This window comes from Poecile atricapillus, chromosome 2 (genome assembly GCF_030490865.1).
Source record: "Poecile atricapillus isolate bPoeAtr1 chromosome 2, bPoeAtr1.hap1, whole genome shotgun sequence".
Classification (NCBI taxonomy): domain Eukaryota; kingdom Metazoa; phylum Chordata; class Aves; order Passeriformes; family Paridae; genus Poecile; species Poecile atricapillus.
Genome location: NC_081250.1, coordinates 55,258,608 through 55,277,073, shown reverse-complemented (window position 1 = coordinate 55,277,073; position 18,466 = coordinate 55,258,608). Strand labels below are relative to the sequence as shown.

General features: G+C 39.2%; 1 protein-coding gene across 1 annotated transcript in view; it reads right to left on the bottom strand.

Moving 5' to 3' along the window:
* The window catches only part of ITGA9 (integrin subunit alpha 9), a 219,723-nt gene that overhangs the window by 45,229 nt on the left and 156,028 nt on the right, over positions 1 to 18,466 (bottom strand). The window contains exons 19-22 of the mRNA XM_058833171.1: positions 10,836 to 10,922; positions 9,376 to 9,455; positions 6,095 to 6,184; positions 3,229 to 3,337 (exon numbers count right to left, since the gene is read on the bottom strand). Of these exons, the coding sequence (XP_058689154.1) occupies positions 3,229 to 3,337; positions 6,095 to 6,184; positions 9,376 to 9,455; positions 10,836 to 10,922 (366 nt within the window). The remainder of the gene's footprint in view (positions 1 to 3,228; positions 3,338 to 6,094; positions 6,185 to 9,375; positions 9,456 to 10,835; positions 10,923 to 18,466) is intronic.

Here is an 18,466-nt window from a genome sequence, read left to right as displayed (position 1 = left end):
AGTACTTTTCAGGTTTTTCAATGTCTTCAGACTAAGACTTCTTTTTCAAGTGTCAGAATGAAGTCAAAGGATTATCTTACCTAACAGTCTTCAGGCACAGCTCACATATCAAAGGACAAGCAGTTTTGCAGGGTAATTGCCAGTTATAAATACAAACAGCATAAAACTTCTATTTTATATACAGAGACGCTGCTAGTGCACTGAGTGTTTTGGTAATAAAATCTTAAAGGTTATAAGAAATATTACTGTCTCAGTTAACATTCTCATTTCCATCTGGTAACCACTGCATGATATTCCGCATATGTTTTCCTTATGGAACAGAAGCCAAACAATTACTGTGGCTACTGGACTGTGGGTTTTCTGAGTGAGTTGCCAGGAAATGCATGTGAATAACTTCCATTTAAGTTCTGGCATTTTCAATTAAATTATACTTTAAGTAGAAAATATTAGCGTTTTATCACCCCCTGGCCCACAAAATTTCAACAAAAACTCAGAGAATTTCCCATCCACCACTGAAATGTATCCAGTGAAAATTCCAAAATTTATGGGGTTTTGCTGAAGAGAAATAATCCATGGAAAAAATCCAATTAAAGAAAGTTTTCATTTGTATCTACATTTTTTAATTAGAAAAAATATTTTCTGGTTTTTTATAATAACACAAATATAAATGCATTAAAAATATTGAAGTAAAACATGAAGCCCATTACAATATTTATCCACACTGAGATACTATTGTGAAAAGGTGTAACATGCAGTTGTTAATTGTGTAAACTACAAATAATAAAACCAATAGGCTTTCATTCTTCAAACACTGTTTATATTTGAAAAAGCGCCTGACTGATAAAGAGAATTAGTTTGCAATGCCAAAACCTCACAAAAGCCCTGAGGCTCCAGGCAGGGGAAGAAATCCCACTAGAATGGAGAATGATAAATGCTGCATTAAATACAAACATAATGTTTCATATTAGACATTTTAAAAACTTTGATTATCTCACTAAGATCAGATAGGCAGAAAATGCATTTTCTGTTTCCTTGTTCATATTGGATCTAGTAGAGATTTTCACATACAAAAACTGCTATAAAGGTCCATATTTTTGTAACTCATCTCTTTCTCTTGGTTAAGGAATTATTATTTTTCTCCATCATTTTTCTCCATGGAGAAGTTAAGTATATGGCAGGAAATAATTGAGCAAAGAGTGATACAAACAATTCTTTGCCTATTATGAAACTACCTTTTATCTCTGATACACAAAGTTATAAAGTTTACCCCATAAATGGAGAGCAGATGTGTGACTTGTTATGGTATCATTTTCTACTTCTATATGGAAAAAAAAATTAATATTGAAACTGCTAAGTGTGCGCAGGAGAAACAAGAGCATTTGGTAGGACAAATGGTGGCACTGCTGATACATAGATTCTCTCTCCCTTCCCTGTTATCACTTTGCTTTATGTAAAATATTTATCCAGTTAAAGCAAAAGTGCATCCACTCTTCATCTGGACTAACCAATCACTGGGTATGAGGGAGAGGAAGGGAAGAAGACCTATAAACCCCCAAGAAGGAAACCAGAATCACAAGAATTAACAGCCTGGTTCACAACAGCTTTTATATCCTGAAATCCTGCTTTCAGTCCTTCAGTAAACAGCTAAGGGCACTGTATGACAGTGGGAGCTTAATAGGTCTGGATCACAATCTGTCCATGGAGGCAGACATGTTATTTGTTATGAGCTGAGTTTTCAGCCTAGGAAAACAGAAAGAAAAAAGACAAAACACTATTTTTCACAATAAATGAACCTACCTCTGCATGACTTATCATTCCCTAGTCCCATCTAGTGGTCAAAAAGGATTTGTAGGGCTTGTAATAGATGCTGTTACAGCAGTGAAACACAATGCCAGTAAACTTCGGCCACATCACAAGGGCTTCTTATTATAAACCATCCATATATATTTTGCCACATTAGAAACCCATCTAACTGCCATGTGAAGTGTAATATATAAGTAACACTTGAATAATGCTGAGATGCTATGAGATGCTATGAGGTATTTATTGAAAGCTTCTCACATCTGTCTTTTTAGTGTCCTCATCTCTTCCCTGCACTGCACTCTTATCAGTAGTGATATAAATATCTTCATACTGGGGCATTTAGCAAGCCTGAATCCCTAGCACAGATATGTGTTTGTTCTCTTGGATAAAGGCTTCCACTCTTTTGCTCAATGACCATGCCACTAGAAAGAATTACTCCTCTACTTTTAACCTGTGACTTCATCCAAGATGTGGCACTTGAATAACTAGGGCTCTTTATTCAGCATGTGAATAAAGGTGAAAGAGAAACAAATGGTAGGAGCTTTTTTCCCCTATGGAAATGAGATGCCATGTTTGCAATTCTTGTCATAATATATTCAGATAATGGACATATGCCATCTCTGCATGCTGTAAATATGGTATCCAATCAAGAATGCATTGTACAGCATTTCAGCAGGATGCTCTGCCTGAGTTGGAGTAAAACAGCTCAAACTAAGCCATATTTGTGAAAGCTGCCCATGATGGATGGAGAAGGGTGTTGAACTGCCTTCGGTGTTAAAGACTGCTTAGGCTGACTCATCAATCCCAAAAGTAAACATTCAGACAGCATTTCCTGACAAAAACTGGTACCAGTGAGGATGTGACAGGCCAAGTTCCTAATAAAGGAATCAACAGGTGACAGTACAGACAACTTGTCTAAAGCTGCTGAGCTGGCACAGCTACCCTATAAACATATGAGTGACAGCTGATCACTTTATACTATAAAAGCTCAGTCCTCCTTTTTATCAGCATGAACTTCTAACACACCGCTTCCAGGGGAGAGTCTGGAGATTCTTACCTTGAGTGGAGATGTCCCTCAAGGTTTCTCCTTGAGGCGAAGCAAAAGAGATTTTGCCCACAGTTGTTGGTATGAGTACGCCTATATAACCTTTAGACAAAAACTGTTGACCCAGTTAGGGCTAGGATTGCATCCAGCTGCACCTAGACTCTTCTCTGAAAAGAAGTTTAGAAAGCAAGGGAGCCCTTTCTGAACCTCATAACTCAACAAGAAGGTCTTCTTTATAAACGTCATCCGATGCTTCCATTCTGCCCATGACTGTGATGCAAAATCATGCACGAAAGCCCATACCACACTCAGAATAAAACAGATACAAAAAAGAATGTGCTGTCAAGCAGGAAAGCAGTCAATGTAAGGACGAGTTTTACCTGCAGTGTGAAATTGAGAGACTGGAAAAGGCATTCATGGTTTTCCAACTGAACAAAGTTGGACGCTTCCACGGAATCACCATAGAAAAATGAAGTAGGGAAGACTTCTCTGTAAGACCAAGACACAGATTTAGTAAGCAGAATTTGTGACCAAAATGAAATATATTTGTGTCTAGCTGAACTGCACCCCTTGTTTTCTAGTCAGGTGAAATTCTAAGAGACCATTTTACATTAAACTGTTTTTTGTGATTTGATTTCCTCTTGGCAACATTAGACTATGCAAGCAGCATGTCAAGTGACCTGGGTTAACATCCCACCAATGAAGCAGACTTCTTTTGATTACTTATCCCTTTTTCTTCTTTCCTCTCACAAATCTGTCTCTCTGGGGTCCCCTGCCATGGATGATTTGCACAAGTCTCCTAGCTTGGATTAACACAGGACATCATTGCACTACCAAATTAATCTGAAGAAACACTATCTAAGAGTAATACTTTAGGGTACATATTCACTAAAGTAACATTTCAATTTATTTAACATTTACATAGCATTTCAGGAATAAACACTTGGTTAATTATCTAAGTTTTACTACCTTTGTCATTAGCAGATGATTACAGGAAAGATTAGAGGAGGATAACCTGCTTTCAACTAGAGTGGAACAGTCCAAGTTTCCTCGACCACTCTTATCATCTAATCGCATAGTAAAATGCAGTAGGATTTCATCAAAAATTACTTGGAAGCACAACACAGTGCCTGAAAATCCTGCAGAAGAGAACTATGAGTGTTTTAAGCATCTTTTATGTCTCCTTCTAATCTCAGGCTTCTCCATTGTCTGGAAGGGGTCCTGGTGATTTCAGACAAACCTTAGTTCTCCCTACTGCCTAAAACTGTGCTTCCTTCCCAGGCTGTCTCTTGGAATCAGAGCACTTTGAGACAGGCTTTTAAGCGTGTTTAGCACATTTCCTTTTTTCCTGCCTACATCCTGTGTTAGTGATTGCTAGGGGAAACACTGAAAGACAGATTTTCTCCTCCCTTTTACAATGTTATACCAGAAGGCTTCTCCCAGATACGGTACAAGCCATCCTGGGCTATTTATAACAAGGAATGAAGTTTGCTCCTCTAGATTCAAATGTAGGACAATTAAGCTAATAAAACAAACTTCAAAAATATACTGTCAAAAAAAAAAAAGAGTATTACTAATATTACCATGCCTGAGAATGTGCCCTCCAATAAACCCAACTTTTCTCTAGCCATTGGATTTTTCTGTGAACTTCAATTAACTAAGCCTTGCCTATGAGAAAGAAAAATATAATCCACATGGGCACTTAGGTGAGGCCTATAAATTCAGAGACCTTGTGCTTTAAAAAAGTACATTCTGAAGAGAAAGAAGATAAACCAATTTTTATAATGTTTTGGCATGGAGTCTTCTGTAGGTAACAGAGACCTAAAGACACAGATGAAAGCATTCATATCTGTAAAGCTGAATAAAAATCCACCTGTATCAAAGCATCAAGAAACAAGAGCTAAATTTCTAAAATAATTTGTAACAATGGAAGCATTCAAAAACTTCCAGAGCAGGCTGCTGAGACTGTACTCTCAAGATAGAGATTTTTGTCCTTGCTAGTCATCTTGTGAGGTTTGACAGCGCACTTCCTTTCTCTGAGCAGGCTCAAACATACCTTTTACCCATTCTGACTGCTGTGACAGTAATTAAGGATTCTATTTCTATCCAACAAGATGAGCTTTACAAGGCAAAACCCAGTCTAGGCCTTGAATCTGAGTTTATTCAGCTTTTCAATCAAATCACATGTCAGTGCAGGGTTTTTTTCCTACACATGTAGCACAGCGGTCAAGGGAATATTTGACTTCTACTGATGCCAACCTGCACTGGTCATTTAGACAACACCTGTAGTCTGGAGGTTGCCACAGATGGTGGCCAAGACAGACACTGACCCTCTGGGGACACTATTGATGAGTTTTTACTTCCCCAGTTAAGGAATTAATGCCAGCTTTCTCAGTCTACATGAATACTAATTAATCTCCAGTGACCAGGTCCTCCAATTCCAACTCAAAGCATTGTTTATGCTAAAGAATGGTCTGACTGTTGAGGCTGACCACAAATCTTTCATTCTAGGCTTAAGATTATGAAGTCAAGTGGAAGGGAAGAGCCTCAAGTACAAAGGCAGGAACTCGTACATGTGCAGCCTTAGGGAGTGGACACTGCCTATATGTTATACAAGTATTTCAGTCAAAGAGTGAGTGATGGTCTGCAGTTGGTAGTCAGATGCCTCACAGACTAGGGAATAGAGGAAACAGGAAAATAAACAGAAGCAGAAGCAAATTCTGCCTGTGAAATTAAACAGAAAGACAAACAGCTAGACTTCACCAATCTTCTTAAAATTCCAGAACATTTGACCGTAACCTTTGGCCTGGTGACTCTCAACCATTTCCTTAAAGACATCCTCTAAGGAACAAGATGTGGTTTACTTGTTATTTTTAAATTTAATTTTAAGGTCCATCATATCCACAGCATCACTTGAATTCAAACACAATCACTAAAATACCTACTATAAATGTGATGGAAACACATATAAATGTGGTGGTAATTAATTAGCATTAATTTGGAAGTAGTAGGAAATGAGGTACAGTCTTGAAACGAAAAAAATTTCCAGATACTGAACGAGATTGTCTGAATGATCAGAGTCCAGGAAACAAGGAAAAAGCAACAGTCTGGCTACATGTAAACAAAGAGAATTAATTTTTTCACTGGAAGACACTCAGATGTTATTCCTAGGATGATGATGATGATGATGTTGATGATAATTATTATCATTGTTATTTTTGTTTTCATTTGGTGACTGATACTTACCCATTGACAGATGAGTCCACTTCATGCATCAGGGGCACTGACAGGATTAGAGTGTTATCATGCAGACATTCAGCACGTTCTAGGTTTCCACTATGACAGAAAAGAAAAATAAACAATCTGCAAATCAACAGCCTTTGCAATATATCACAGTTTCACAGTTACCATCTCTTTGCCTTGTACTCCGAGCCTCTCTATTTGAGTCATATAAGCTCCTTAAGAATGTTCACCCAACCTTGGACAGGGCACACAAAAAAAGCATGAGTTTTGTGGCTGTGACATGAATAGGCTTATAACAAAAAAAATGTATATTGGAACAAGATGTGAATTCAAATGTCTGTGGGAAACCACAGCAACTATCATACACAGTGGAAAGAAACAAGAATATTTAGACCTCCACGCAAGAGCTCATTTTCTCCCAGTCTGACTGCACATCAGTTTGTGAGGGATATACACACCTCACAGGTCTTGCCTCACTAAATGAAAGAATGTTTTCAATGTACCTTCACTGTACTATAGCACCAATTTGCTGCCACTGCAAGCAGTTTTTCAGGCAAGACCCTTGTAATGAACTGGCCATAACTTTGCAGCAATTCCACTCTCTCTTTCCTCCTCTTCCTGTACTTAGCTGCCAAAATCAAAGCACTTCTACTCCTCAAAGGCAGTTGCCTCAGCCAGTCAAAACCAAAAAGAAGAAAGAGAAAAGTGAGCAATTATCTCTCATTTGAGTCAGTTTGTTTCAGTGTGAATACTTTATGTATGAAGTCTGTGAAAGGTTCCTGTAATGCATGTCTAGCACGAAAAACTGCAACTATTCTAATTCTGATGATGAGTCTACTTGTTGGGTGACAGCTCAAAACAACGATCTTGAAAGATATGTCACATGCATTTCCAATTTCTTCAGCAGTGACTCTGGAATCACTTTTGCCTTGCAGTTCATTCTATTTACTCACAAATCAAACTGGCAAAACAAAATATACGATTATATTATTTGAGGACAGTATCACAGAGGCAACAGCAGGCAGTCCCAAGTGATACCATGCAGATTATGAGTTGCTCAGATTATAAAAATAGAGCCTGATGGCTACATACATGCTCAGATACAGCTCAGCTTTCTGCAACTGACACATTGCATATGTCTATATGCAGTAAAGCTATGGCCCAGATAAAAATCCCAGAAACTTTCACTCCTGAGAAAGAACCCCACTTAATAAAAGCTTTTCATCTGAATAGGCTCAAAGAAGAGTCCAAAATGGAGACATTTCTCATTCAACATAAATACCAATATATCAGGGTGGCAAACAGAATAAGCTAGTAGAATTCTATACAGGGTTCATGGATATGTTCTTATCTGTTTCAAATGGAGTAAAGGTACTGTGAAAAAAGGAGAACATAACTCAGTGAATCTAGCTCCAGAAAAACAGTTCATACCTGGAAACAAAGAAGGTTTGTTGTTTTTTTAAGAACAACCAAATAGTGTAAGAGCAATATAATGTAATGTTTACTTCTTTCTCCAATTGTTCCAATATTGAACCAGTCTCTGTCACAGATTCTACTGCCAAATTTGCAGCTACACTGGAAGGCTCAAGTAGACACTTGAAGGGCAACACTTGCTGTCCCATGACAGCATGACATAGCTTCCCTGTCAAGCTATTTCTGCCAGACTAGCTCCAGTTATGTGTGTAAACAATGTCTTCGCCTATTGCAGTCTGACTGCAGCATGGGTACTGCCTCTCAATTTCCTTATCATTGACTTTACCGCAGGGCTCCCTGAAACTGTTGTGGGAGAAAGATTTTGTTACACTCATTCGACAGTGAGGGAATTGAGCAATTTGCCTAAAGTCACAGAGAAAATGAGGGTAATCAGCATTGAGATCTACACTACTCTCTTTGGAGGTTCAGCTAAATCCTTCAAAACACAACTGTCCTCTCTTAACCTTCTACAATGAGAAACTTTCTCGTAACACCTCTAAGCATTCACTCAATGTGTAACAATTACTGTTTATTTCCTTGCTCATCTAAAGGCACAGACTAACACTTCTCACTGGTAGAGTACAGAAATATAAGAAGTGAGGTTACAGAGGGAAGTCCTGTGCTAGCCAAATAGTTGGGCAAATTTCAAGCACTGTTGACCCATTTCTGCACCAGCTGGCATTCATCTAGCAGATACTGATGTCTTTGACTGAGAAGCATCACAGGGTCATCTGAACATGTAATGAACTTCTGATGGAGAATAAAACCTCACTAACATGCAAGACATAGTGACATGTCTCGCTTTTAGTGTCTCATACCAGTCCTACGTGCTGCAAGATCTTGTTCCCACCTACAGCTGTTACTGCAGGGGAGGACTATGCCTTATGAGAGGAATCACTCAGCAGCTGCTACATCTTATCTCTCATCTCTAGCTTTTTGTAGAGGTGTCATCCCATCTGGGAGGAGAATTCAGGCTGAAGATCCTGATTTGGATACATAAGGATATGAAGTTGGCTCATTTACATAGAAAATGGGAGGAGGAACTAGTCAAACACCCAACACATCAAAGCAGCAGCTCATGGCCAATGTTAACGTAGCTGCACATTGGTTCCCTTACAGACATTGACAGTGCTTGTACCTGAATCATCTGTGCTCTTCATGGTACATAATCTTAGAAGGCACAGAGTATGTGTCACACCTTTTATCCTGCCCGAGACAAAATACCTATACATGCATACTTGGCAACACCCTACCCCAATGCCTACTTCAAGTGCCCTTTGGGAAGTACCCTATCCAGATGTTTTTCACAGTCTGTCACAGCTCACTGAAGATCCAGAGGGGGGAAAAAATAAATACATGACTTTAGAGCCCAACAGTGGGGTCTTTGTCCCATAAAAAGCATTTATCTTTTTTGATTTGCATCCCAGCATGTTTATTTCACTCAAATGCTGGAACAAATGGATTTATCTTGTATTGATCATCAACCACAGGTGAGCAGAGCTTGATACATGGCCCAAAGTGATGACCACTGAAACACAAGAGCCTTTCAACTGAGAGAATACAGAATGAGCCTTCAGACTTGCAACTGCCTGGCAAAGAAAATGTATGTATGTATGATCCTACCTCCTTTTTCAGGAAGCTTCAATACATAGTTCCTCTGCATCACCAAAATACATGCATTTAGCCCCAGTAATTTAACCTAATTTATTACACATACACATATCTACAGCTAATATCATGCAATTGCCAAGGACATGCAATGCACACTTCATGTAACACAGCGTATCCATTTCATCCAGATGTCCCCTTACCTTTGGGCAGAGACAAGGAAGGTAAGTGTTTCTTCCTGCCCAGTCAAGTGGCTTGTGTCAAAGATCACACTGAACTCGTACTGCAAAAAAAAAAGCAGTATTTAGAGACACTGCATATTGTTTCAAATTGTATTTATTCTGAAACTTTATTTATATTTTACTGGACTAATTTTACAAAAGTAGTATATTTGGATACATGTAGGAGCATTTCCTCTACCGCAAATTAGCTTTTAAGTCTTAGTAATTTCTCCTCAAATACTTAGTATGTTTCTCCTCAAATACTATAGAGTTTGGGTTTTACTTCAGTATGAGAAGGCCTTTACTAGAAGGCCTTTACTTTGCCATTCAAACATATTTCTTGAGGAGATCATCTACCTGGGAATGAATCTTCCAGTAGAGGAGGATCGCTACCTGAAACTTTCTCAGCACTATTCTATATGATATTTGCTGATGAAAAGATCTTTTGGGGGAATAAAGGCCTGGTCATAGGCCTGTACTTGGAGGCCTAGGGGGCACAAGCTGAAGCAGCATTCAGGACACCCATCATAATGGCTGAAAACAGCTGCTAATTTTGAAATAAGAATTTTACTTCGATGAATAACTTCTTCATGTGATTTTTCTGCGTAACTCCAAAACAGACTTCGGCCAAGTGAAAGAGTGTCCAAATTCATTGTAATTTCAGTGGTTTACATTATTACATTCTAGATAATATTTTGCTTCTGCATGTATTTTTTTCCAATTCCATTTAAAATATTTTTTACTTTTATTTTTTTAGGATGAAAGAGTAAATTAAAAAAACAGAAAATAAACCCAAAACCTTTTATGTTGGGTCAAAGGATATATTAATTCAAATGGAAGGGATTTGCTTTTGAAATTGAGACTTTATGAAAAATTTTGGATCCATTTTTTCAGGTCATTTTCTCACTTTTCTTGGTTGGTCATTTATATAGATCATTTTAGTGGCAGAAAGAACCCAGCTGGATTTTTAAACATTATGAGAAAGTGTATCTTCTTTTATGGAACAAAATCCTCTTTAAAAAATCTACCAGAAGACCAGAGGATGAAAAAGCCATTAGTGCATTTTCATTGTCATTTGTATAAGTCCAGCTGCACTTTAATGTGAAAGAAGACAAAAAAACCTCACAGAGCAACATAAGTAAGATAGGGAGTCTTTTCTGCAGAGGAAATATGTAAGTTTTTCACAGCTGCAACTCTTGCACCATTTTTCAAAGCCATTTTATTGCAGTGCCCTGGGCACTGTCATTGGCTCTGTCTGGTGGGAAAGAGGATAGCTAGTCTCTGTAACTGTGAGAGACTTGGATATCTGGCTTAACAAGCTAGATAAAGTATCAATCACAGACGTTTAACAGAACAGTTGGCTTTCCAGCCACTCCTTGGAGACAGAGGTAAATGAACCATTATTCTCCAAATTGCAACAGAAAAAAAAATCACAACATTACCGTAGATTTGGATCTCATGAAAGGAAATCCCACACTGCACTTGAGGAAATCTGCCTCCAGTAATTCACAAGCAATGCCCAGCTCCTCCTACAAGAAAATAAAAAAGATCATGATATTATAGATTTGGGGAGAAAAAGAAGATTGCTAATAAACAGCAATGTGATGAAGTACCATAGAAAATTAAATATTTCCCATCATAGCACTGTGTTAGACTTCCTTGTTCCACATAAGTCAGACCAGCATTGGGAAGAAGACAGCCATCAGAACCTTGCTCTAAGAGACAGATCATGAGGAAATAATCATTATCATTACTAAACACACTGAAGTCAGGGGATCAGCCCAAATTCTTGGATAACCCAGTTCTTCCCTCCATTTATTAAAAGAAATCTTTCAAACAATCCAGAATATAGGTTTCCTAAGGTAGTTTTTCCAGGTTTCCAGGTCTCCAGGTTTACCTGTACCAAAAAGAGAGCAGTGTTGGGAGCCAGTGACCAAACCATGCCATACACAGATGCAAAAGAGAAAGTTAATCTGATTCTGGTGACATTCAATGCCCTGATCTCTTGCTCTGGTCCACAAAATGAGTCATGTTGATATGGATACTAACCTTCTATAGTGAGACAGTGGTGGCATAGATAAGGTAGAGGAATGAGCATCACCTCATGCTGAACATTGACTGTGGACAGTCAATAACTCAAATGCAAAAAGTTAGAGCAGCCCTATCCTGCTTGACTCATGACTCTACTACAGCAGTAATTCTGGTGAATGGAGAGTGTTTCATTTGTCCATAAAATAAGTACCTAGCTCCAGATAAGCATGTTCTCATTGCAAGATTATCAGGGAAGAGTTTAATATTCTTCCTCTGTGGGCAAGTTCATCTCACTAAACTTTAGGAGTGTGATTCAGCTCTGGAATATGATACACACTTTTAAGAGTTTACAAAGCAAGTGACTGCTATGTGACTTACATGGTAGTAAAAGGACGTAGAAAACAGTTCAGCAGACTACATGCAGGTTGATAGACTGGGTTGGATACCTCTCTAGGCCTTACTGTTGATTAGATCATCACCTGAACTATAGTGCTTATTGGTATGTGCTATAATACCAATGCCTAAATTTTAGATATCTCAATCTAGAAATAATTTTATTCCAGACATGCAGCTGAGAATCTCTTTGCTACAGAACATATGATTTATTAGACCTATTTTCAGTATTTACAGCACTTTGCAAAGCTCACGCTCATTTCCTGAGTTACTTCAAGTATGCACTTAAAAGTTACATTCTCAGCTGGAACAAACACGAGTGGAAGGAGCTTCCTGAGCCATGCACTTGGGTTATAAGCATCTCCAGGAAATGCCTCTCTGCCTTTCACATTCTGACCTGAGAACAACATTAGTTGTTGTAATTAATTAATTAATTAATGCCCTACAGACATTTAGCTTCAAAATCATCGTTCAAATCAGGGCACATTATTTCTAGAAAATGATAGATCAAATGCTATCTTTCGTACCTGACTCAGACAGTATTTCACTGGTTTCATGAGAAGCAAAAATAATGTAAGGAGAAAATCAGAGCACATCTGCAGTTGCCTAATAGAGTGACATTACTGCAATACTACTAAAATGCCAGAGGACTGGCCTAACCATTCAGTTTCTCTATGGATTTGCTTCCTTGCAATCTTTAGTAGGCTTCCATTTCTCGAAATACGAAAGATGGCACTGCTTAGCAAATCAAGTATCTAGCTTCAATAGTAAAGAGCTACCAGCCACATATGTGTTAGATTTTCTCCTCTAAACAAACATGAAATAGAAAAACAAGTGTTTCATGGGCAAAGCATCCCTTTCACTAGCCTTTTCCTCTCAGGAATCTGGAAGGTTCTCCAGTTTTATGAGCGATCAAGAGAACACAATATCTGAGCAGCTGCATAACCAAATGAAAAATTTCACAGCTGTTTCCTCTGAAAACATTCTTGGTTCTGGGTCATTCAAATGTCCCTTGCTAACTGGGGCAAACTATGAACTCTCTTCCATCAATGCCTAGCCTGTGCTCTTTCAAGAGGGATTTCTAATTACATAGCTGTCCAGTGTGGTGACAGTGACCAGACAGACCCAAAAGACTGTCTCCTCTCCTCAAGGCCGTATCTTTCAGAGATGTCAAAGACCAGGATAATTGAGAGAACCCTCATATTGATAAGAGAAGAAGAGCACTCCTTCTGCATTTTGCACATCGATGCCTTTGCAGACCAGACAGCTGGCAGGCAGATGCCCATGGTTTTATTGCCTGTAAAAGGAAATGACAAGATAACGTTGAATTCACTGGTTTAGCTATTGATGCTTGGAAAAGTTTAATGGATGCAGGAAGATTGACTTAAATTACTTTCTGGCTCCATTAGTGTACTGTCCAGTTTTATGATTAATATTAATAACATTACTGAAGTTCAGAGCGGAGAGTATGAAAAAATTATTCCCTGAGAGGGTGGTTGATCATAGCAACAGGCTCTCCAGAAAAGTGGTCAGGGCACCAAATCTGTCAGAGCTCAGAAAGTATCTGGACAGTGTTCTAGGTTATATGGTTTAATTAGGGAGTCCTATAAGGAGCAAGGAATTGGAGTTAGTGATCCTTATGGGTCGCTTCCAACTTGAGTGATTCCAGTAATGGTGCACAATAAAACTTTCCAATGCTAAGAAACAGCAAAAATAAGTTTGGCAGCATCCAACCCATAGTGGTTCAGCCTCTCACAAATTTATAAATTATAGGCTACCCAGAAAACTTTTCCCATACACTCCTTGGCTTGCTCTGTGATTAAGATGGAGAAGCTCAGCTAATGAGTAAATATTTTGGTTTTCCTTCACTGCTCACTGTTTAGCTTCAGGCTTCAATTTCAGTGTGCTGTTCTGGAGGGAGAGAAAATTGTTTCTTTATGTGGTTTCCTATGGTGGTCAGCTCTCTAAACTCAATTTTAACACTGTTCCAGGAGGCTGAAGGGTTGGTGCTGTCTTATCTTACAAATAGAGAACAGCAGTGCAACTCAGGGCTTAGAGAAATTTGAGATACCACTTCTTGCTGATGTTAGGTCATGCTTTTAGTGAGCAATACTTCTCTGTGACTATACAACCCATTTGAAAAACTCAACTTACACCATGAGCTTTATAGCAGTTCCTAGTTAGCATAGAAGTCATAGCCAAAAGGGTTGGCTGCTTCCCTTCCAACAATATAGTGTGAAGTTTTAACAGGAAAACTTTCTTTCTGAAACATTTTAGAGTGTTGCATACTCTTAGTCAACCAGATAAACAGTCAGATAATTAGTCAAATAACTGTATTATTACTTCATTGCAAATGTTGACCTGGTTATGAGAAATATGAAGCTCAGGCTGGCTCACAGTCTGTTTCTCAAAGTTCTGATCACAGAAAAAAGTTGCTCATCATTACAACATGAGCAATGAAACAGTCAAGTTGAAGACACTGAAACTTCCTCAGCCTCATCTTGATTTGCCATTTTGAAATCAGACCCAGTATGGGTTTCTTCCCAAGTGAGTCTTGTATAGCTTGTATGGGATGACTTACTGACTAGCCAGTACAACCTGACCATTCTCCTCCTCATTTATGTCCAACCAAAATCCTCTAATCTTCCTGAGGCTGATTTGGCAGTCCATTTAATCCTATTTAGTTTTTATTTTTCCCACCCTTAGCATCATTCGTTTCTTTCCCGAAGGTAGAATAACTCCTCTGAGCTGATGTTGGCCTTGGCTCCAATCCAGAGTCATCAGTCCACTCCTTCAACTTTCTCCCCACTCATCTCCACCCATGACTGGTTGCAAGCTCCTTGCCTAAAACATCTCCTTAAGTAATCTTCCCCAGCCCATTAACTGCCCTTCAACACTGGTATTCCAATACCAGGCTTTTATCTATCTGACAACTCTTCTACCATATTATGACTATCAACAAAAGCAAGCATTCAGAAAAGTACAGGACATTTGTGTTATTTTTCATTCACCAGTGTTCTCACAGAGAAGGTGTGAATTCAACTATTCTAACACTCATTTATGACCTGCTAGCTTTTTGCTTTTCTAAGCACACAACTTACAAGTAGATACTGCATCTGCAGTGTCAACAAGGAGATGCAACAGAGCAATACTACACATGAGAAAAGGATATGCCAGATGTGGCTTTCAATAGAAAGTTATATTAATTTCTGAACTTAAGGTAATTTTTGTATTGTGCTGAATACTGCTGACTATCTGTGCCAGAGTTCACATCATACTTTTAAAAACTCTTCTGATTATTTGTTATTTTTTAAGGGACTTTTGATTAAAACCACCGATGAAAGGCATTGAAACTTCACTGAGGAATTATTAAAATAATCTGTATATTTTTAAAAGGGAAAAAACCTCAAGTTGCTAGAAAATACATTTGCCAGCAGTTTATATTTCTCTTTCCTTAGCTATACTCAAATTAAAGGTCTTTTTTTTTTATTGTTGTTCAAATTGAAAAAAATCCTTGCAAATCTTGGCTCCTAGTGCATATATTCTGGAACTGATGAGAAAATGTCCTGGAAGTCTTGATAATATGTTGGCAGAACACTCCTGTTTTGAAGATGTTGAAAATTTACTTAACTTGTTAGTATCTTTTCTTGTGATGCTGCTTGCTTTCGAAAGGATACAAAAGCAGAATGACAGAGTGAGTTCCGAAGAACCCTACATCTGTTGTCAGAGCACACACTCTTGTTCTGTGATGCCTGCCTGTGAACCAGTGCACTTAACACCACAGAGGATCATGAACAGTATCTTCATCCAAGAAGTCTTAAAACAAATATCCTAAGAATATATCACGAGGGAGGGCTACTTACACTGTCCATCTCATGCTATGCTGAGTCTCCAAAGTTAAGTACTATGCATCTACCTACTATATCCTCTCTGGCATATAGACTTTATCCCCACTAGCGACTTGGAAGTTCTCTGACCTGCACCAAAGGTAGAGGCTTGCACTGGGCACTGGGAAAAATTGCTAAATTTGTACAGTTTTTTATTCTCGTCATGGACCCTGACTAAAAGGCATACTTATTCCTCAGTAATTTCAATGTGAACTTTTTATGAGAAGGGATGCTTTCCCAAATGAGAGTTTAGATGAACATCTGGATGTTTTTTTTCCACACAATAGGACAATTATATAGGCCTGACCTGCATTTTAAGAACTTCTTACTTTTGGGAGATATCACAAAACATATGTCTGTTCACAGCTGGTAATCTGCTTCCTATACACTTGCAAAGCTGGGTAGAACAAACAGGTCAGGAACTTAAAATAAAGACTCTCTTTGATGATGTTTGACATGGCTCCTTCAAATCACTCTTCATGATCTTGGTCTAAGCCCCCCAGCTGTGCTATGAACAACTCATGGATTTCTCTAGGATTTGGAAAGCAGCATTTTTATTTTGCTCCTACTTATCTCTCCCTGCCTTGCAGTTCACTAAATGCCTTCATGGAGGCTTCAAGGATATAAAGATGTACCAATTAATTTAACAGCTACTCCTGTTAGCTATTCCTGAACATACAAGTGTACTTTCCACAGCAACTGAGGTACAAAATAATGTGGGTCACAGTTATCCACATATGCAGTGCAATTAGGTATGCCTCAGCTCATAAAAGGCTAGGGATTTTTTTTCAAATAAAAAATCTCACTTTGACTGAGTTTCCCTATGACTGACAGGTAGTACAGCTCAGCGTAATTTAATCTTGGAGGCCCCCTCATGTGCATACAGCTTAGTTGTTCTAACACAAAATTCCACAGATACCACACTTTCCTCTAAAATAGTGCTTCCTAAGATATTTTAAAACTGCAAGAACACAAAGAGGATTACTGGTATGACTGACTGGGAACTTACTGGTTGTCGTGGTTTAACATAGCTTGGTTTTTGGTTAAAGATAAAATCCATTAGTTACAGAAGTTATTCTCAGTGAGGACTGCTAACAGCTTCCTCCAGACCTAACAAAACCAATCAGCTGGCTTGGTTTGAATAACGACACATTGTTAAACCACTAAGAAAGCTGGACACACGTCTGTGAAATCACGTGAAAATGAACAAAGCCCAGGAAGCTCTCTCTTTCTTCCAGACTTTGAACAGGTAACTGGGCGCTGGCCAGGCCCTGCTATGCTGCAGCGCTGGCTGGGCTGGGCTCGTTTCACCGCTCGGATGAGATTCTGCCACAGCTGAGTTCCAACAGCGGCTGGCAGGCCAGGCTGGCTCCGCTCAGCTTTGGGTGGAGCCAAGCTGGGCTCCACTTTGGCCACAAACTACCAAGCCATCCTGCTGGCACCTTGGAAAGATCATGCAGCTGAGAACAGAGACAGCTCTGTGGCCACATGGAGAGCAGCCAGTGGCTGGAGTTGAGCTCAGCAGGGCCAGAGGGCAGCCATGTGGCCAGGGCAGCCACCACCAGCAGGGCCAGAGGACAACCATGTGGCCAGGGTAGCGGCTGCCATTCTGGCCTGGCCCCCTGAGGTCCTGGCACAGTCCCCCCAGCATGGCCCAAAATACTTCACCTCAACAGCTCTGGCCACCACCTGGCAGAGATCACATGGCCATCCGGAGGCCTGGGCAAGATATTAACTCTTAGTGCACATATGAAACTTGCAGACATCAATCCTCTCTCAAGTGAGAGAAAAGATTAAAGACATGTAGAGAAACAACATAGAGACATCAAGGTCAGCAGAGAAGGAGTTAAATCCCAGATGGGAAGAGAATGAGGAGATACCTTAGTCCTGGGCTGAAATTCTCTTGTAACACTATGGTGAAGATATGATTGATACATCAGACTTTTTTCCCTGTAACTCATGGAATGCACTGGGGGGATGTAGCATTGTAACCACAGCCATGAACAGAGGCACCAGTGCTGAAGCGAGCAGAAATTGAAGTAACTGTCATCCAATAAGAAGTTTGAGCTGAGAAATGAGAGAGATGAGAAGCCTTCCTCCAGGAACAGAAGAAGAAAACCTCTGTTTCCCAGAGATGGATGAAGAGAACTTTTGAGTTTTTATGCTGGAACAGCTCATCCTTAAAATAGTACCCCATAAGTTGACACGGCCCATGGAAACAGCTTTGGGAAAGCTGCAAGGCATGAGAGGGACTTTCACGCTGCAGATTTTCCTTCCCAGGGGAGCTGATTACATTGAAGCCACAAGAGAACTGTTTCTTGTGAAGTCTCCATGGCATGGCAAGAGAGACTCCTCTCCCTAAGTGAAGTGAAGAAAGACTATTCTAGAAGTGGTAAACTGACTGCAAGTCCCAGGTTTTGTCTCTGTACATTGTCAGTGGGAAAGAAAAGAGGAGGTGGAGGGAGTAGAAGTGTTCTGAAGGTTTATTCTGATTTCTTGTTATTTTTTTCTTAATTCTGTTAATAAAAAAAATTAATTTAAAATTTTGAGCCTGCTTTGCACTCCTTTTAATCATTATCTCATAGCAGAAAATGAGCAAATAATTGTCGCCCTGAAAACTCAGCTTCTGAGCTTGCTGACATGGTTTTCTAAGGACTTTCCCAGGACAGTAACTGTAAACATAGATATGTGTACATTCTTTCTGTTACACGTCTTGTGATGGGCATCTCTCATTGCCAGTGCAGTGAGAAAGTGTTATCCTG